The 18878-nt window shown below is 56.4% G+C and overlaps 1 protein-coding gene across 1 annotated transcript in view; it reads right to left on the bottom strand.

The window, feature by feature from the left end:
• Positions 1 to 340: 340 nt before the first annotated feature.
• COL4A2 (collagen type IV alpha 2 chain) overlaps positions 341 to 18878 on the bottom strand; it is a 176507-nt gene continuing 157969 nt past the window's right edge. Inside the window, exons 33-48 of the mRNA XM_068526966.1 lie at positions 18038 to 18160; positions 17631 to 17812; positions 16225 to 16288; positions 15957 to 16031; positions 13454 to 13561; positions 12667 to 12774; positions 11874 to 11945; positions 10201 to 10326; positions 8273 to 8389; positions 7584 to 7745; positions 7371 to 7469; positions 6986 to 7132; positions 6722 to 6838; positions 5270 to 5461; positions 3960 to 4246; positions 341 to 1476 (exon numbers count right to left, since the gene is read on the bottom strand). Coding sequence (XP_068383067.1) covers positions 1219 to 1476; positions 3960 to 4246; positions 5270 to 5461; positions 6722 to 6838; positions 6986 to 7132; positions 7371 to 7469; positions 7584 to 7745; positions 8273 to 8389; positions 10201 to 10326; positions 11874 to 11945; positions 12667 to 12774; positions 13454 to 13561; positions 15957 to 16031; positions 16225 to 16288; positions 17631 to 17812; positions 18038 to 18160 — 2237 coding nt within the window. The 3' untranslated portion in view covers positions 341 to 1218. The remainder of the gene's footprint in view (positions 1477 to 3959; positions 4247 to 5269; positions 5462 to 6721; positions 6839 to 6985; positions 7133 to 7370; positions 7470 to 7583; positions 7746 to 8272; positions 8390 to 10200; positions 10327 to 11873; positions 11946 to 12666; positions 12775 to 13453; positions 13562 to 15956; positions 16032 to 16224; positions 16289 to 17630; positions 17813 to 18037; positions 18161 to 18878) is intronic.

Genomic DNA, 18878 nt, shown 5'->3' with positions numbered 1-18878 from the left:
TTCTTGGAAACACTGGGATTTTGCTGGGATGTTGTGCTGGGGCTGCTTGTGTGACTGGAAGTGTGTTTGTGCGGTACCCAGCCTGCTAATCCCCGTGAGTGACGGTGCGGGTGTTTTCTGTAAACATTAACGCATTATAAACACAAACACAGTTTCCTGGGAAACGAATGACAACACCACAGGCTTGTGTTCAATCTGCTGAAACTTGGAAAAAAACAGCTGCGTGCTGCCGAGCTGGGTGCAGGGCTCACACTTGGGCCCGGATGCAGTGTTCTGGGGTTCACGGCAAAGTTTGCGCTCTATGGACTTGAGAAAATGAGGCAGGCGATGACTCGGGGTATAAAAACGTTCAAAGCGAACTTTTATTTGGGGGTCGTTACAGAGGATGGAGTAGTCATAGGAATACAATTCTGCACAAAGTACGGAGGGTAAATGTCCAGGGACGGCCTGGGGGCAGTGGAAGCATCACTTCCGACCCTACAAAGTTTGCTGTCACGCAGCCTGGCTGACAACAGACGGTGAGAAGGTCTTCGCTTCTACGTGAGTTTTGCCGAACCCGACGGTCTGTAAGGGGTGGTGGGAAGAGTGATAGCTGGTGTGCGGACATCAGTGGCTTTTACGACAAAAGGCACAGGCGGCCTTCCTGAGAGGACTAGGATCCTTCGTGTGGCCAGCGTTTGGGAGAAGAGGGCGCTGTCACCACGGGGGCCCGGAGAGCAGGGCTGGGTCCACCCCCAGGAGCCCCCCGTGCGGGAACAGCGGGAGTGAGCTCAGGAGCCCGCAGGCTGCACACGGCCTCACCTGTCTATACCTCCCCGTTGAGTTCAGTAAGTGGGTTATCAGTGGCGGCTGAGACTGCAGGGACTACATAGATACACAGGAAGAAGTTTGCTACACTGAGCGGGGAACCGTCTAGTACGGATGGCCTGAGAGGGAGGGTTCACGGTCTTCCATTTTGGGGGGGGGTCAGGGTGTCCTACAGACGTGGGGAGAGTGGGCAGCGCCTTGGATGCCACGGGGTTATTTGGTCAAAGCGCTGGTGCTGAATTCCTTTGGTAGCCCTTATTTTATTATTCTTTTGGTTTGTTTTTTTAAAGAAAAAAAGATGAAGTCAATTTTGGGGTCGGCATCTGAGGTAATAAGTTAAGAATAAGCACCAAAGTGGCCCCCCGGCTGCGTGTCCCCTGGAGAAGCGTGTCCGGCGGGACGGCCCCGACATCACAGGTTCTTCATGCACACCTGGCAGCGGCTGATGTGTGTGCGAATGAGGCCGGCCTTGAGCGTGTCGGCCGAGGGCGTGCCCTGGAAGCTCTGCTCGGGGATGGTGGTGAGCCAGAAGCTGTACTTGTTGGCATAGTAGTGGCAGGTGCCTCGGGCGCCGTTGCACTCGATGAATGGCGTGGCCCGGAAGTCCTCCAGGCAGCTGCCCGGTGACACCAGCGACTGGCCGCCCCCTTCGTCGCCCGCGGCCGTGTGCTGTGCAGGGGAGGGGGACGGGGCGGAAGAGATGCCGACACGTTAACTTTTTCTTTTAAAGGAAAAATAAAACAGCAAGGTCCTGCTGTAGAGCACAGGGAACGCTGTGCAATATCCTGGGATAAACCATCAGGGGAAAGAATATGAAAAAGAATGTATATATGTGTATAACCGAGTCACCGTGCTGTACAGTGGAAATTAGCACAACCTTGTAAGTCAACTATGCTTCAATAAAGTAAATTAAAAAAAAAAAATCAACATGTGGGTCAGAACCAGAGGGTCTATTAAAATTAAGCACCAGGGAATTCCCTGGCCGTCCAGTGGTTAGGACTCCGAGCTCTCACTGCCGAGGGCCCAGGTTCGATTCCTGGTCGGGGAACTAAGATCCCACGAGCCGTGCGGCGCAGCCAAAAAAAAAAACAAAGAAATTAAGCACCAAAGTGCCTCCTGCCCTCCTCCTTTGCTAACGTTTATGAAGGGGGAGTACGGGTGCTTTGAATTTTATTATTTTTCTAAGAAAAGCTCTACTTGCTGATTTTTCTACAGTGAACACGTAATACTAGTGTAATTAGTTTTTTTCAATCAGAGGGTTGTTAAATTAGCAATTAGTTGCTTGAGATGATTCTGCTTGGGAGACCTGGCCAAGTGTTGGAGGGCATTTTCTTTGCCACCTTCAAGTTCTACTTTCTCTTGGTTTCATAAACACGTTCAGCTTTTACGAAGGGGCACGGCGGGGCCCCGGATCGCAAAGCTTCTCTCTGAAAAGTGTCATCGGGCTCGGTCCAGCGAGCCCAGCGGTAAGTGTGGCATCAGAACCCGCGAATTTAGAACAGGAGCACCTTGGCCGCGGTGGGCAGGGCACAGAAGAGGCTGTCCTATGAGACATTTGGGCAGAAGCCCAGTTTAACCTTTTCTTCAAATGAAGCAGCAAAGAACAAAAGCCTCTGAATAGCTTTCTGCTCACAGAATGCGGAAGCCTTCCCAAACAGGGCTGCCGTGTGTTGTCAACAGAGACAAGCAGGCGTGTCTTCATGCGGCATCTCAAGCCCCGCTTTGCCCTGAAAGAGCCGAGGCCCTGCTGGTCCCCCCACGCGTGTGCACACACCCACACACGCGTGCACACACCCACACACGCGTGCAGACACACATGCACACACACACCCCTTTTCCAACGTGCTCGCCTCAGCGGACAAGCCTCTGGCTTTGGGACTCAAGCAGCTGATGTCTCTTAAGAGAATCACTCGTTGGGCACTCGGCCTGTGAGGACCTCATTTGAATCGAAAGGAAAAAGTAAACCGATGGCCGGCTGGAGACTTACAGTCGCCACCAGACCAGCTTCGAGAGGGATCACTGAGGTAAGGGGGGAGCCGACGTCTTTGCTGCCGTGGCAGCGATGGATCAAAGCGTGTCTTGTGTGCAGACAAGACAGGGACCGTCCCCCAGACAGGCAGGGGGACACTAAGCCGTGTGCTGGCTCTCCGGCGTCTGTGCCAGCAGGTGCTTCCGTGTTCTTGGAAGGGAAGGTGTGGGCAGCGCATCAGTGCCGCCCTGGTTGTACAGCGGGGCGAGGGGACCATGGTCCTCTCGTCACCCGCCTTGGGGGTGTCAAGGGCCAGGCTGGCTGGAGGCACTTACTGAGGATCATGTGTGCTTATCCCTTATCCCGTGACACAGCTCGAGATGTAATTGCTAATAAAAGAAGGGCTGTCTGACCTTTTTGGATACAGTGTAATCACTCCCTTCACAAGGAAGAGGCTCGTTTTTCATTTTTTGAATTTCTCGATGGGACCAGAGCTCTGTCCATCCACCAAAGCCCCCTGACATGATTAGCTCCTGAAAAGCATACAGTTGCCTGTCCCAGCACAGAACTTAGTATCCTGTTGCTTCAAATTATTGCAGCAGCAATACCTTAAAAAATGTTAAAAAATCAACACTTGTTTGTCTTCTCCTTCCTTTCCCAGAATCCAGGTTTTTTTTTTTCTGTTGTTTTGATAAGATTAGCAAACTTTGTATAATTTATATATATATATATTATGTTATTAATATAATTTATGAAATATTTAACACGTTGGGCATCCGGTCAATATAGTGGGAATTACGACAGTCATAATAAATATAAATGCAATACAAGACCCACCCTCCCCACTGGACTTTCCTTTCTCCCTCTGAAAGTAAACAGGAAAATTGTAAGGGATGCTATCATGATAGCCAAATTTATCCTAATTAAGGCTGTACAAAGGCCTGGTGGCAAATTAATGGGTCCCTTCTGGGTGGGGGCAGCCCCAGGCCTAACATGGCTCAATGAGCGAAGTGCAGGCTGTATTCCAGCTCTCACTCCTCCCCGGGGCCAGGTGCCCTTGTGCAGAGCACAACCTGAACAACTGCCCTGATTAGTCTTACAAAGGCCAGGATGTGGCTGGGGAGAGGAACTCAGTTTGCACCTGGGCCCGTGCGCTGAGAGAGAGCAGGCAAGCACCACGTACCATGAGGAAGGAATATCCGATCCACAAGCTCCGCCATCCAGCCGGGCAGTGGGGGATGGAGACGTCCTGGCTGTGGACGGCGATGGCAACGGCCGGGGCTTCGCACACGGAGCAGCGGCTGATGTAGGGCCTGATGTCCTCCTCGGCCACAGGCATCATGGGCAGCGGGGCGGTGGTGGAGAGCCAGTAGGACTTGTCGTTCCGGCTGGCGTAGTAGCAGATATCGCCAGGGTTGCAGTACAGGAAGGGCATGGTGCTGAACCGGGCCAGGCAGGAGCCCGCCAGCCCTGTGGTGCAGGGAGGGACCGTCACAGCTGAGCGTGCCGGGAATATGCCCCTCCAGGCCCCCGGCGGGGCTCAGCCATGCGTGGGGCGGGGTGGAGGGCGGGCTTGGGCTTTCCAATCCCTCAGGGGCTGACTCCACGGCACTGTGCCCTTCCGAGGTTCCCGCACACCTCGAGACCAGGCTGGGTCAGAGGGAGGGGCGACTTGGCGAATAGCAGCCTGGTGAGGCCCGTGTCGGGGGGTCTTAAAGCACCAGCCCCCAGCACCCACCGATGGCATCCCAGATGGGGGCCTGGCTCATGGCACCCAGGTGCCTCCCAGAGGGACTCTGGTTACTCTGCCCCCCAGATAACTCCACCAACTTCATCTTAGGGCCCGAGTGAGTTATTTCCCCTTTCACACTGACTGCTTTCCAGCTGAGAGCCGGGTGTCTGCTCTGCCCTCTGAGGCCTGCCGGGCCCTGTGCTGGCCTTGCCCTGTCCCTGCTGTTTTAGGCCCTATTCTTGTTTGCTTTGTCTCACTTAAAAAAACAAACCACCAAACTTATCTGGACGGGAAGGTGCACAAATCATCGGGTTCAGCCCAACAGATCTCCCCACCGCACGCGTGGCCACCCTCCCTCCAAGCCCCCAATTTTAGTATGTGTTGGCCACGTTTTCTATGGGCTGTTAGGTCTTTTAAATTCCTTTTGGCAACCAGGCTTCCTTGGATAAATACCAGCACACACGCCCCCGTATCCACTCTGTGGGGTTCTAAGTGCCTCCCAGCCCCTCCCGGCCCTGGCCTGACGGCTTATACACCGTGGGGCAAGAACGGGGAACCGCCGGCAGCCCCCAGGGCACGGGGCAGCGAGAGGCCGGGCCGCGTGAGCCTGCAGAGCCCGCTGAGGGCTACGAGGCAGAGTCTGCTTCCGGACCCCAGGTTAGGGGCATCTCGGTGCCTTCTGAGGACTCAGCAACCTCACTGTGGCCACGGGGTCCTGCCACCTCCAGCGGGGCTGGCCGAGCTCGGCAGGCGGTACCTACCCAGATCCTGGTTGTGGGCCTTCTCCTGGCCCTCAAAGTACAGCAGGCTGTATCCGCTCCAGAGCTTGTTCATGCCCACGGGGCACATGGGCTCCTGCTCTGTCTGGCTGTGCTTCACCAGGAGGTGCCCGATGCTGACGCTGCGGCCGGGCATGCCAGGCAGGCCGGGGCTCCCGGGGCGGCCTGGCTCCCCTGGGACCCGAGACAAAGAGGCCGCCTTGCAGCTGCCGTGCGGACCGCAGCCCACGTGCTGGCTGCGCGCGTGGCGGCATTCACAGCCCTGCTCTGCCTTTCCCTGAGGGCCGGGGTCTCGGTGGCTCTGCCCTTCGGGACCAGGAGCCTCCTGGGGAGGACTCGCCCCCCACCCCATCCCCGTGCCCTAAAGTGGGACCACAATGATGGGAGTGAACAAGGGGCAGGGACTCAGCCTCCCCCGCGAGCCGTCCCCCAAGGGCGCCCCGTTCTGAGCAGGAATTAGAGCATCAGGAAGTCAGAGGGTCACGGAAGCACCGTGTCCAGCCCCGCCCACCTCCTCTACCCCCGGCGGCAGGCCCCGCTGCTGATGCTTCGGGGAGCGGCCCTTCCCAAGGTTAGAAGCCCCCCTCCCCAGATGTCCAGCCGGGGGCCCGATTCTGGCCCTGACGCTGCAGAACGGCTGATCTGCCCCCAACAGGACAACGCTCCAGACCTCTGAAATCAGCCGTCCTGGGTGATCCTGCCCTTCTCAGAGGACGTGCCCTCCACCCCGCACTGTCTTGGCCCCTTGCCTGGATGCGCGCCCCCTGCCCCGCCATGCGTGTCTCGGGTTGCATCCCCCGCATTTTACACTCTCCTGGCCGTGGGTCGCGAAGTGCCTCCTGTGGTCTGGGCGCTGACCGCGCAGCCCGCCTTTACTGTCAGCACGGCGCTCACACCACGGGCTCAAACCGAGCGCAGGTGCATTACACCAAATCTCAAGACTTTTTTTTTTTTTTTTTTTTTTTGCATGAATTGCTATTATTTCTGGCCTATCCCATCCTGCACACGTGCAAATAATTTTAAGAAGTCGACGATATAAGACTTCACAGTGGCTCCTGTAATGTAATCGGTGACTTTCAGCTCATAGTTTCCGGCCTTCAAGAGCTTTAGGAATCTTGTCTCTCGAAATATGTCAGCTGCTTCCTTCTCTGAGGCACCCGCAGATGTCTCAGAGGAAGGAAGGAGGCCGGCCTGTCCTGGGGACTCTGTGCCAGGTGTTCTGCCAGGTGCAGGAGGCAGAGCTGTTCTGCCTTGCCCAGGACCCAGGCTGCAGCGGGGGCCCCAGGCTCTGGGCTAGGGGGTGCAGCCCCTCATCTCTGCTCATCTCGGGGCTCGTCTGACCCCTCCCCGTACACCACGGTCCATTTATCAGACTCACAGCAGGACCTGGAGGAAGCTCCCTGCCCTCTGCCCGCTTCCGTCACCATCACTCACCTTCATAGCCAACGGGCCCCTGCAGCCCCACGGGCCCCTGGTCTCCTCGGAACCCGGGAACAGCTGACACGCCGCCTCTTCCCTGGGGCCCTGCCTTCCCTGGAGTCCCGCGGAAACCTGCACAGCCACGGAGACACACGTGAGTGCCCCGGGAAGAATGCGACGCTCCGTCACTGGCGTTCAGCCAGTGCTTTCCAGCAGGAGAACAAAAGTGAAAGGAAAGCAAACAGGAAACGAGGGGTGGCCCCGCAGCAGGGCTCCTACCTGGTTCTCCCGGGCGGCCCTGGGGTCCCATCTCCCCCTGAGGCCCCGGAGGGCCTCTCCTCCCCTGCGGACCCACTGGCCCCCGCTGGATGGCAATCCTCTGGGGGATTCCTGCAATCCCCGGGGCGCCCACAGCACCCGGGGCACCTGGAAAGGGAAAAGAAAGGCCAGATGATGCGTGAGGACCACTTTGCTCTCTTGCTCTGGTCTCTAATCCATTTTGACCCATTGAACCAATTCTGGAGCTTCCTTTGAGCCACCGCGCTCTCTAGAGGTGGGGTGGGTGATAACCCACCTGGAAGCCGCTCAGAGCCCTTCCAACAACCCCTGTCACCACCACGTCCCGTGACAGAATGACCTCAGAGGTGTGCCCTCGGAGACTCACCCGGGAAGCCTCGGTCTCCTTTGGGTCCCTTGGGGCCTCGGTCGCCCACACTCCCGGCGGCGCCTGTGTTGCCCATGAATCCTTGCTCCCCTCTGGGCCCTTCCGGACAAGCAGAACGTTCAGGACACGTGGGGCTGGGCAGGGGCTCCGGCCATCTCTGACCAGCGCCGCCAGCCTCCCCGAGAGGAGCCCCCCACGGGCACCGACCCTTACCTTTTTCTCCCAGGAGCCCGAACACGCCAGGCCGGCCCTGGGGCCCGGAGTCCCCGACCCATCCTTTGGTCCCTGGGTTTCCGGGGGCTCCTGGACTCCCCTCATCTCCTTTGATTCCAGGAAGAGCCACGGGCCCAGGTGGCCCCGGGGGACCTCGGTAACCTGTTGGCATCAGTCCCAAGAAAGGCGAGTGTACACAGGAGGAAGGCACAGTCCCGGCCAGGAGGCCGGATGCAAAGTCACCCGTTTAGGGGACCGGCTTTGGCAAGTCTGTAACACTGGGCAACTTTGGTTCTTATTGTGGTAAAATATACGTAACATAAACGTTAACATTTTAACCATTTTTAAGCGTACAGTTCAGTGGCATGAGGTGCATTCACGCTGCTGTGCAACCGTCACCACCATCCTTCTCTGAACTTTTTCATCTTCCCAGCGGAAGCTCTGTCCCCGTTAAACACTAACTCCCCCTCCCCAGGCTCCTGGCCCCCACTATCTACTTTCTGTCTCTATGAATGTGGTTACTTGGGGACCTCCTATCAGACAGAACGTGCCCTTTTCTGTCTGGCTTATTTCACTCAGCATCATGCCCTCAAGGGGACAACGAAAGCGTTCTATCCCTCAAGCAATCAGGTCGTGGCCAGCTCCGGTCCCCAGAGATCCCAATGTATCCAAGTGTGAGCCCTGCTTACCTTCCAGGCCAAATATCCCAGGCGCACCTACGTCACCTGGTAACCCAGAGATGTTGGAAGGGGGGGTGATGCCTGGAAACCCCTGAAGTCCTGGACTCCCGACCGGGCCTCGTTCCCCTTAGGAGGGAAATAGAAGTTGGTTAGCACCAGCACCCAGCTTTTCATCTTGTTTCCTCTCTGTGCCCTCACCCGTCCAGGAGCAGGGCCAACAAGGAGAGGCAGTGATGGAAGGTGCCCAGCGCAGGCTCTCAGGGCGGGTCTGGGGAGACAGGGGCCGCGCTGCCTGTCCCCATTCCCACCAGCCCTCTCCTGCTGCCTAGAGGGTCCCGTGGACCTGCCTCTGCTGGGACGTTGTCCTCACCGGCATGCTACCTGCTCAAGGGACAGCTGATGGGGCTACCTGTGGGTGACACCTGGCCCTACCCTGAGGGGAGGGCGTCACTGACAGGGCAGCCCTGTTGGCCCAGAGAGCACCCGTCGTGGGAAGGCTCAGGATGGCCGGCCCTGGTATTTCACTCCTCCCCATGCCGTCCTTCAGGATCCTGGATCCCGACGGATGTCCAGCGTCCTGGGCAGAGTCCGTCCTCACTGCCCACAGATTCTGTACTTGCCATCCTGCTTCCTCAACTGAGACTTACTGGTGACCCCCAGTCAATACCCGCAGCGCTCTCGGACAAGCAGGAGGGGGAGGGTGTTGGAGTCCCAGCTCCGAGTGTCAACAAGGGTCCTCCTACTGTCTAGTCAGTGCCACGTTTTCTGCACCTCTGTGCTTTTTGTGGGTGATTTCACTGTTTAGAGTGGCCCCCAAGTGTCATGCTGAAGTGCTGTCCAGAGTTTCAGGAAGGCTGGGATGTGCTTCACAGAGAAAACTGTGTTACACGCGCTTCCCTCAGGACTCAGCTACAGTGCTGGTGGTCCTGTGCTGGTGGCCTGAGCCTGGGTCTTCAGCCCTGGGTGGGCTGTGCTGGATCCTCAGCCCTGGGTGGGCTGTGTGAACCCCACGCAGCCCCTCAGGACTCACAGTTAGGCCCCAGTTGGCCGGCCCTCCTCCTCCTCCTCCTGCCTTCATGTCAATGCTGTGGGGCTTGGATATCAGGGAATTCTGGAGTTTCCACTTAATGAAAGGGGAGAGGGAGGTGACAGACCCTGGAGAATCAGACGATGCGGTCCGTGGGCCTTGAGATCCCCGCCCCCCATAGGAGATCAGGGTCGCTGGCCTCCTCAGGCCTGACTTCTCCTTTGGGGGTCGATGGGTCTAGCTTCGGGGGTAATTCTGACCAGAGCACGGGCGCTCAGGCCCTGGTCTCGGAAGCCCAGGTGTGACGGGCCTGTCTGGTCCAGCACCCCTGCCGGCTGCCCAGACGGCGCCTGTGGACAACACGCCGGGCTGAGCTGGGGGTGGGTGCGGGCCCCGGCCGTCAGAAGACAAGCGCTGGGCCGAAAGCACCTGCTGGGGCGCTTCCCTCTCAGTTTCGGTCGAGCCTGGTTTGCTGGTGGATGGGCAGGGGGTGGGGCTGGGGCTTGTGCTCAGCGGCTGAGACCACCCCTCCCTGGCTGCTCCGGCCACGGTCCAGGCCTGGCACGCAGGCACAGCTCGGGGGCTGTGACGCATTTGTTCACTCATCTATCCAACACTCCCGTGCGCGTGTCACAGCCAGGGCCCTGTGCCGGTGCACACCTAACCCTGGGGGCACCGAGGGGATGGAGTGTGATCTTGTCCGTCCTACAAGGGAGCGTGGTCAATAGCTAACCCCAGCGGAGTACGATTATGACGGCGTATAAACGATGGAACACTAGCGGGAGGTCTGCAACAAGAAATTCTCCCTAGAGGAGCCGGCACCTGCCCCGCCCCCGGCCTCTCATCTCTCAGACTCACAGGCACTGTGGTTCTGGGGGTGCAGATGGTGATACTGGGGTGTTGGCCTCACCTGGGACTCCACGCTCCCCTTTCTGTCCCGGGGCTCCTGTGGGGCCTGGAAGGGTGTTGGCCTCTCCTGGGTCACCCCTGGCCCCGGCAGGACCTGGGAAGCCGGCGTCCCCGTGGATGTCCGCACCTGTGGCCGGGTTGACAAGCAGACGTCAGTGTCTTCAACCGGGCAGAGTCCATTTTCATGAGTGGAGGGACAGTAATGCTCTCAGTGAGACTCAGAAACAGAGAACCCGATGGCAGCCGTGGAGATTTCAGCTTCCCAGGTGGCCTCGGTGCCCCAGACCCTGCCACTTGGAAGGAATCCCGAGGATCGTAACTGAACCCCTTTGCTTTATAGGGGAGACCACCGAGGCCCCCCGGAAAAATCCCAGATTCCAGGACGCAGATGGTCCTGTAGCTGAGACCTGCCGAGGGCTCCGGGCTCCTGGTGCTGAGCCTGAGTTAGGCTGAAAAGGGAAATGCTATTTAAAACCTTCCCTGTTCCCACATCAGGGGATCAAAGTAGTTGGTGTCAGAAAGAGTGACACAACTTGACCATCTCAACTCGAACTGAAATGTTAATTGAAGCATGAGTGTGTGAATTTATATATGATTCCACACATCCAAATTTACCCTGTAGACAGATGAACGTTTGATTACGTAAAACATCTATAAAGAGAATATTCTAAAAGCAGTGGTAGAACTATGGGTATTTTTTTTTCTTTTGCTTAAGTGTATTTTTTTTAAGCTTTCCTCTACTCAGCATGAACAACTTTTATAATCTGAAAACAATAAAAGTTGTCCTTAAAAAAGATATATTAATAATATGCCCTACAAATATTATTAGTCCAATTAATACATTTAAAAAATTAAATGCAAAGACAGGGCATTAAGATTTAAGATGAAAGGAACTAAATTTAAAATAAAGAAATTTCAGGGAAGTCACCGAGAGTTTTGCACATGTGATGGCAGCTTCCCAGAGGGGACAAGGGTAAAAGGGAAGCTTTCTGCACAGAGGGGATTCTCATCCCCTTTGAGGAATAGATGGACACGCAGATGGTATTCTGAGATCCCAGGAGGGGCTAATCGTGCAAACCTCATTCTGTCGTTGGCTTTTGGAAAGGATGGGCTTTGTATCTCCTTCAGGAAAAAAAGTGTTACCATAACTTCCAAGAGCAGCTTCTAACAATTTCTTAAAGGTCTCACTTTCTTCTCCTTACGAACACCCCGCCCCGCCAAAACCCCCATACGCCACTGCTGTGAAGGGAATTGTCTTTTCTAAACCCATCTGTCAAAGCCCTAACCCGCCATGTGATGGGGTCTGGAGGTGGGCCTTTGGGAGGCGTTTGGGGTGAAAGGGCCCCTGATAGGATTGGCGTCCTTATAAGAAGAGATACCAGAGAGCTTGCTCTCCTTCTCCACCGCGTGCGGACACAGCGAGAAGCCGGGAAGAGGGTCCTCACCCGGACTCTGCCGCAACGGCACCCACCCCAAACTTCCCGCCTCCAGAGCTGGGAGGGGTAACTGCCTGTTGGTTGGGCCCCCCGGCCTGCAGCGTTTTGGTGGAGGGGCCAGAGGGGACTGAGTCCCCGTGGCCTCAGGGACGGAGCCCGCCCTGCTCTCTGAGCTCCCCGACCCCCGTCCAAGTCCCTGATGGGCTACCCGGTCCCTTCCCCCACGGCCATCTGGTACCTGGGGATCCTGGGAAGCCTTTGGTGCCTGGCAAGCCGTGTAATCCGCCGATGCCACGGAGGCCGGGCAGACCTGTGGAGGACCCTCGTGGTTACTTCATGGGGGAGCAGAGGGAGACCCTTAACGTACTCAGATGCTTTTTTCTGCTGTGATACGGTCGCCCATCCAATGTGTTCAAAAGCTGGGCAAACCGGAAGTAGAGCAAATACCGTGACATGTAAATCAGTCAATGCTGTGTCACCCAGGAGAACCATTAACCTAAAAACTGTTTTCATGGAAACTTTTTACAGACTCGTTACAGCCAGAAGGGGACCGGGCAGTGCCGTGTGTTTCTTTTCCTGATCCGTGAGTCACTGTATGTATAAAAACGGTGCTTGGAACCAACAGCCTGGTATCATTTCCATTCCTTCTGGATTTCCGAGGGTCAGCTTTCCTAAAGTGGGACTTGGGAAGCAGGCGACAACTCTTCCTGTGATGCGGGCAGTGAATGTGGAGTCGGGGTGCACCCCCCCCCCACCGAACTCTGGACAAGAGAGTGTCCAAGGGCCTGTCCCCTGACCAAGGCCTGTCAAGGCCAGGCCGAGTAACTCCCCAAGCCCACCAAGGGCTGCACCAGACCTCGCTCAGTGGGGGCCCTTGCATGTGTCCCTCTGTCCCGCCTCTGCACCGCCCAGGTGCTGACTGAGAGTCACCCTGAGGTCTCCCGGCAGGTTTCTGTTCATCATTCTGGGGAGTAAACGCCTCTTTGCAGGTCGCCGTTGCTTCGTGTCTGCAGAGAGGGGAGGGGTCTTACCTGGTAGGCCTGGGCTCCCCGGCCAGCCGGAGTCTCCTTTGGTGCCGGGCACGCCCGCCCGTCCTGGCTCTCCCTGAGGCCCCTGCAGCCCTGTCAGTCCTGGAAAGCCTGGGGGACAGACGCATCCTTCAGGGGGACACAGGCACCCCGAGGCCTCGTGGCCTCCAGCTCGGGTCCTGCCTCGGGGAGGGACTTTGCGGGAAAGAACCAGCTTCCCTTCCACGTGGCCTTGGACCCCACCCACATTCAAGTTCAGCAGGGCTAGTGCAGCCTGGCCAAACAGAACAGCTTGTGTATTCGTATTCTCATTCCATCGTGCACGCAGAAGCCTGGGGAGAACCCAGAGACCCCTCGAGGATCAGCCTGTCTGCATTCACAGATCCCGGGCAACAGCGAGCAAAGCAGCAGCAAGAAAAAAGCACAAAACGAATTCACTCGTGCAACTCGGGATCCCCCGTGAATTCTGCAACTGAGATGCACGAAAGGCAGCCGTCACAGGAACTGCCTAAACGTGTACGGAGAGACAGACGGCGGCCGCACAGACACGGCCATCGGCCCCGTGCCTCCACCACAGCTGGGCTGGGCTGGACCTAGGGATGGACGGGTGGCAGGGAGCTGCCTCAGCTGCGACCGCGGGCGAAAAGCAGACAGGCAGAACTGGCCGCCCTTGTTTTGGGCCCTTGGAGATTTGGGGGCTCGGCCGCACTCGGCCTCACCGGCCACCGCCCCGTCCAGCCGGGCCCAGGGAGGGCAGGCTGGGGGAAGGTGGTGTGGCCTGGGACTTTACCTGTTTGCCCTTTAAGTCCAGGAGGGCCCTGGACTCCTGCCAGGCCGGTGATCCCAGGGAAGCCGACATCACCCTCGGTTCCTTTCTCTCCGAAGAATCCCTTTAGACCTGTAACCACAGATGTGCTGCTCAGAACAAACCACAGCCGTCGTGTCACTGGGGCTTAAGGCTCGTGGGGTTCGAGGGGGCACCAGGTAAAGGATGCTGCCTTCGCGCTGGTGCTTCCAATCGTGAATGGGGATGGAAACCCGGACGGCTCCTTCCTCGACTAAATTTCTACCTAATTCCCCACTCTGAGCCTGTGGTCAGCAGCCTCCAAGCTGGCGCCCAGTGGTCCGCGCCCTGGTATTCACACCCTTGTGAGCTCCACCCACGCCGAGTAGGGCTGAACTGCGTGAACACCAGGACACCGTGGACATGCCACTGTGCCACCTCGAGCCCAGGTCATACAAATCATCACCGCTTTCACTCTGTCCCTGCTCTGGAGGAAGCCAGCTGCCATGTCATGAGGACATCAAGCTCGCAGGGAGGAACTGAGGCCTCCCGCCAAGAGCCACCTTGGACGTGGATGGTCCAGCCCAGTCTAGCCTTCGGATGAGGCAGCCCTCCCGACCTCATGACCGGAATCTCATGAGAACCACCGTTTCCCTGGCCTCAGAAACCGTCAGGTAACACCAGCGGTGGGTGCTCTCAGCTGCCACATTTTGGGCGCCTTGTTCAGCGGCAACAAACCACTCATCTGAGCCCTTACCTGAGTGGTTTCTAACGGGTGCTGTGCCGGGGAATCTGGGGGGTTAGTCAAGACATGAGATGTTTGAGCCTCTCAGGCCTGGGTCAGGCCCGGCATCTGCCTTTTGGACGAGCCCCTCAGGTGCTTCTCTGCTCACTGGGTGGACGTAGAGAAGCGCTGCCTTCCCGTCAGTGAGACTATTCTGTGTCACAGGTTTTGGTGTTTCTGGGACGCTGGAAGATTTCGGAAACTTCAGACCAACCCGATTCTACACAATCACTTTCGCCAGTGTCTCCTGAAATCTCTGAGGCCCTTCTCAGAACAATTACTGTCAACGTTCTCGTGGTCTTGAAGAAAACCACCTAAGAAGTTCTGCTTGTTTTCTATGGATTATTCTAGTGTTTGAAAATCTGCTCCAAACCCCTATTTACCCATTTCTTCCATAAATGGTCTCCACCACCTCCACCCTGACCCAGAGTCCAGTGCGGCCTGTCTCTCGTCCTCCTCCGAGGGACCAGGCCAGAGCCCCCGGTCCCCGGGGCCCTCCCACTGGGAGGCCACCTGCCCAGGGCCCCTGGGCGCCGCCCGCCCACGCTGCAGGGGCAAGCGCTGTGGCCGAGCCCACTTCTTACACTGCACTTGTCTCAGGGCGAATGGAACACCCCCGAGGATGCTGACAGCTGTCACCGCCCCTCTGCCCCTAGGATACAGTCCCCTGGAGATGGACACAGTGGGAGGCTCCACTTCCTGGACTTCAGTTTAACTAAAAGCTAAACGTTCAAGGGTAACAAGCACATTTCCTGGAGTGGGGCAGCTTCTCGTCGCACACATTTCCAGTTGAACAAACGGGACCACTGTTAGTGACGTACGTGGCAAAGATGGTCTCACATGTCCGCCTTTATAAACCAAACTGCCAAAGTAATTATTTAGGATGGGAGATCCAGCCGGCCTAAGGTACCCTTGCGTCTGGGAATAAAGCCATCGGGAGACCAAACTGTAGATCCACAGGGAGCCCAGAGGAGTTCACAGGTGAGGTTACCTGTTCCTAAGTGACAGCCCTCCACTCCCAAGCTGGACTGAATACCGCTCTCCATTCTGGAGCTTTTTCTCAATAAGTATCCAGCTCAGCACCCTCCCTGTTGGCCGAACCCATGGACAGACTCTTTCCCCCAACCAGAGCCATCCCTAGGCAGACCTGCGGGGTCTCCCACGATAAAATCCCAGGAAGGAGGCATCTATTCCAAGTCCCATGGGATATGACACAAGCAGGAATTTTGACCTTGAACTTCAGCGATGCTCCAGAGAAGGGGCGTGAGCTGCCACGCCACATGACACCCCTGACGTACACAGGGCTGGGGAGCCGCCCCTTGTTGCCTTACTCAGTAGAGAGGCCTGGCTTCCACTCCCTTTCTTCTAGACCTTTCACAGTTTGCAAAGGCTCTGGTCATTGTGTCACTTGCTTCGCGCCCTAGGGTGTATCCCCATAGAACAAGCCCATGCGGTACATTTTAGAGGTTGCAGCTACTCCCATCCACTGAATGCTGATTCTCTCCATCTCCCCTCTCAGGGAGAGAAAGGTTTCCTGACGTTGTCTTCAGGCTCAATTTAATTAAAAATTCCAGTCTTCCTTACACATCGGGCTTAAGGACCTCAAACCATCCCTACATCGTGATCCGTGGGCTCACTAAGTAATGCTACGGTTGGCAAGCAAGAGTGACGACAGACCGGGGGCAAGGCTGCGGAAGATGAAGGGATGGAGAATCGCTCGGGTACCTGGTGCTCCAGCGGTGCCTCCTTCCCCCTTCAGGCCTGGACTTCCTGGAAGGTCTATAGTACTTCCAATATCACCTGTTAGGTGCAAAAAAGATGGCTGAAGTCAGGTCTTCCTGTGGTTAGTTCAGCAACTTCTATGACACTACATTCCTAATAAGAATAATTTGCTTCAAAATAACTAACAGCACCCACAGGCCTGATGTCCCCACACTGCCCGGGATGCTCCGGATGGGGGATGCCCCGTTTTCACCGTCCCAGCAACACTCACCAAAGTCACCGATGGGGCCGATCTCGCCGTGAAGGCCTACTCTCCCCGGAGCTCCCTTGTCGCCCTGGAGCAAAGCCAAACATGAAACCATCTTACATGGCCGTTCGTGAAGTTTGTTAATTTTTTTAAAAAAACATTTTGTTTTATATTGGAGTATAGCCAATTAACAATGCTGTGACAGCGGCTTCCCTGGTGGCGCAGTGGTTAAGAATGCAGGGGACACAGGTTCGATCCCTGGTCCCGGAAGATCCCGCATGCCACAGAGCAGCTAAGCCTGCGCGCCACTACTACTGAGCCTGCACTCTAGAGTCCGTGAGCCACAACTACTGAGCCCGCGTGCTACAACTACTGAGCCCGCGTGCCACAACTACTGAGCCCGCGCTCCGCAACAAAAGAAGCCACCGCAATGAAAAGCCCGCGCACCGCAATGAAGAGTAGCCCCTGCTCACCGCAACTAGAGAAAGCCCACGCGCAGCAACGAAGACCCAATGCAGCCAAAAATAAACAAACAAATAAATACATTTATAAAAAAAACACCAGTGCTGTGAAAGATTCAGGTGCACAGCAAAGTGACTCAGCCATACATGTACATGTATCCTTCCTCCCCCAAACTCCCCTCCCATCCAGGCTGCCACATAACATTGAGCAGAGTTCCCTGTGCTATACAGTAGGTCCTTGTTGGTTATCCATTTTAAATATAGCAGTGTGGACATGTCAATCCCAAACTCCCTGACTATCCCTCCCCCCAACCCTTCCCCCCCGCTGGTAACCATAAGTCCGTTCTCTAAGTCTGTGAGTCTGCTTCTGTTTTGTAAGTAAGTTCATCATTTCTTTTTAGATTCCGCATATAATGGATATCAAACGATATTTCTCTTTCTCTGTCTGACTTGGTGAAGTTTGCAGTTTTGAAGGGTTAGCGTATCCAGCTGTTCTGCTAAAACCAGCTCTCAAGGTTTGCAATGTCATCATTTTGTAGAAAAGTCCTAAAGTTCTTCAGTATAGTACAGAAGCTGGTTTGCATACCTGTTCTTATGAAACTGTAAAGTAGTAACGATGGCAGGTTTATTGAGATAAATAACATCAATGACACAGACCACGGTCATGACAGTGGTAGTAATAATCATGGCTGACTGTGCCCTACCCTCTGCCAGGCTTACCCGGGCAAACATGTTGGGTACCATCTCAAGAGCTCATTCAAGCCTCACAGCAGCCTGTGAAGTAGGTACTGTTATTGCCCATTAGAGAGATGAGGACGTTGAGGCACAGAGAGGTGAGGTTCGGTAACTTGCCCAGGGTCGTTCAGCCCATAAGTGGCAGAACTGAGTCTTGTCCCCCAGGAACCGTGGACCGCAGTGCTCGGGCCAGCAGCCCACGGGGAGAGGAACTCACGGAAGATGCCCACTTACCCTACTGCCTGTGAAGCCCGGAAACCCTGAGATTCCGGGGGAGCCGGGCACGCCGGGGAATCCTGGTGACCCGGGCACGCCGGGGAATCCGATATCTCCTTTGACTCCTTTGACTTGGCCTGGTTTCCCCGGCAGCCCAGGGACTCCCGACAGCCCGGGGATCCCTGGCATTCCGGGAAGGCCTGCAGGGAGACCGAGTGTGAAGTTCTGGGGTACCACGCTCCACACCCCCGGGCCCCCGAGAACCACCCGCCAGCCCCTGGTGCGGACATCAGGGTGTCAGGAGGGCTGCAGCACAGGAGGCTGGCCTGGGCGCTGGGGCGTCTCCGCTGCTCCCGCAGACTGCGAGGGGCTGGGGTAGGCAGGGGACCCCAGGCCACCGGCTCTGAGGTCAGGCGGGGCCTCACCTTTCAAGCCCAGGTATCCTTTCAGTCCCATGGGGCCTTCATCTCCTTTCTCTCCTTTGATGTCTTTCATTCCTGGCAGGATGATGGGAGGTGGTCCGGGGGGGCCGGGGTCCCCTCGGCTGCCTGGAAGGGAACAGAATGCAGTCGTTCCCTTGACCTCCGGGGCAGGGGTTAGAACCTAGGTGAGGAAGGCTTCTCGGCCGCTGCTGTACTTCCTTTCAAGCCCGCATCCCGAGGGGCTGAGCCATGGGTGGCACAGCTTCCCCGAGGCTGCGAGCTGGGAGCCCAGGTGATGGGCACACCCGTCTTCCTGCACCCTTCTCTCCTCGAGCGAGGGGGGCACAGAATGTCTTGGCTGGAGGGACCACTACTGACTTCAGAACATCTTCATCACCCCAAAGAACCCTGTGCCCATCAGCGGTCACCCCCTCTGTCTCCCCTTCCCCAGCAATAGAAACCACTAACCTACTTTCTGTCTCTGCAGACAGGCCTGTTCTGGACATTTCATACAAATGGAAGCAGATAGTATGCGGCACAATGTTTTCAAGTTTCATCCATGTCGTAGCATGTGTCAGAGCCTACTTCTTTTTCATTGCTGACTAATATTCCTTTATATGGCTATGCCCCATCTTGTTTATCCGTGATGGATATCTGGGTTGTTTCTATTCTGGGCTATAATGAATCATGCTGCTACGAAATTCGTGCATGAGCTTCTGTGTGGATGTGTGTTTTCAGTTCTCCTGGGTGCACACCTGGGAGTGGATTTGCCAGGTAATTCTGTGCTTATCTAAGAAAACTGCCAGCATTTTCCACCCTGGCTGCACCATTTGATATTCCCACG

Source organism: Eschrichtius robustus, chromosome 18, assembly GCF_028021215.1.
Source record: "Eschrichtius robustus isolate mEscRob2 chromosome 18, mEscRob2.pri, whole genome shotgun sequence".
In the NCBI taxonomy this organism is placed as follows: Eukaryota; Metazoa; Chordata; class Mammalia; order Artiodactyla; family Eschrichtiidae; genus Eschrichtius; species Eschrichtius robustus.
Note: the sequence above shows the minus strand (reverse complement) of the source record. Positions and strands in the feature narration are given on the sequence as shown.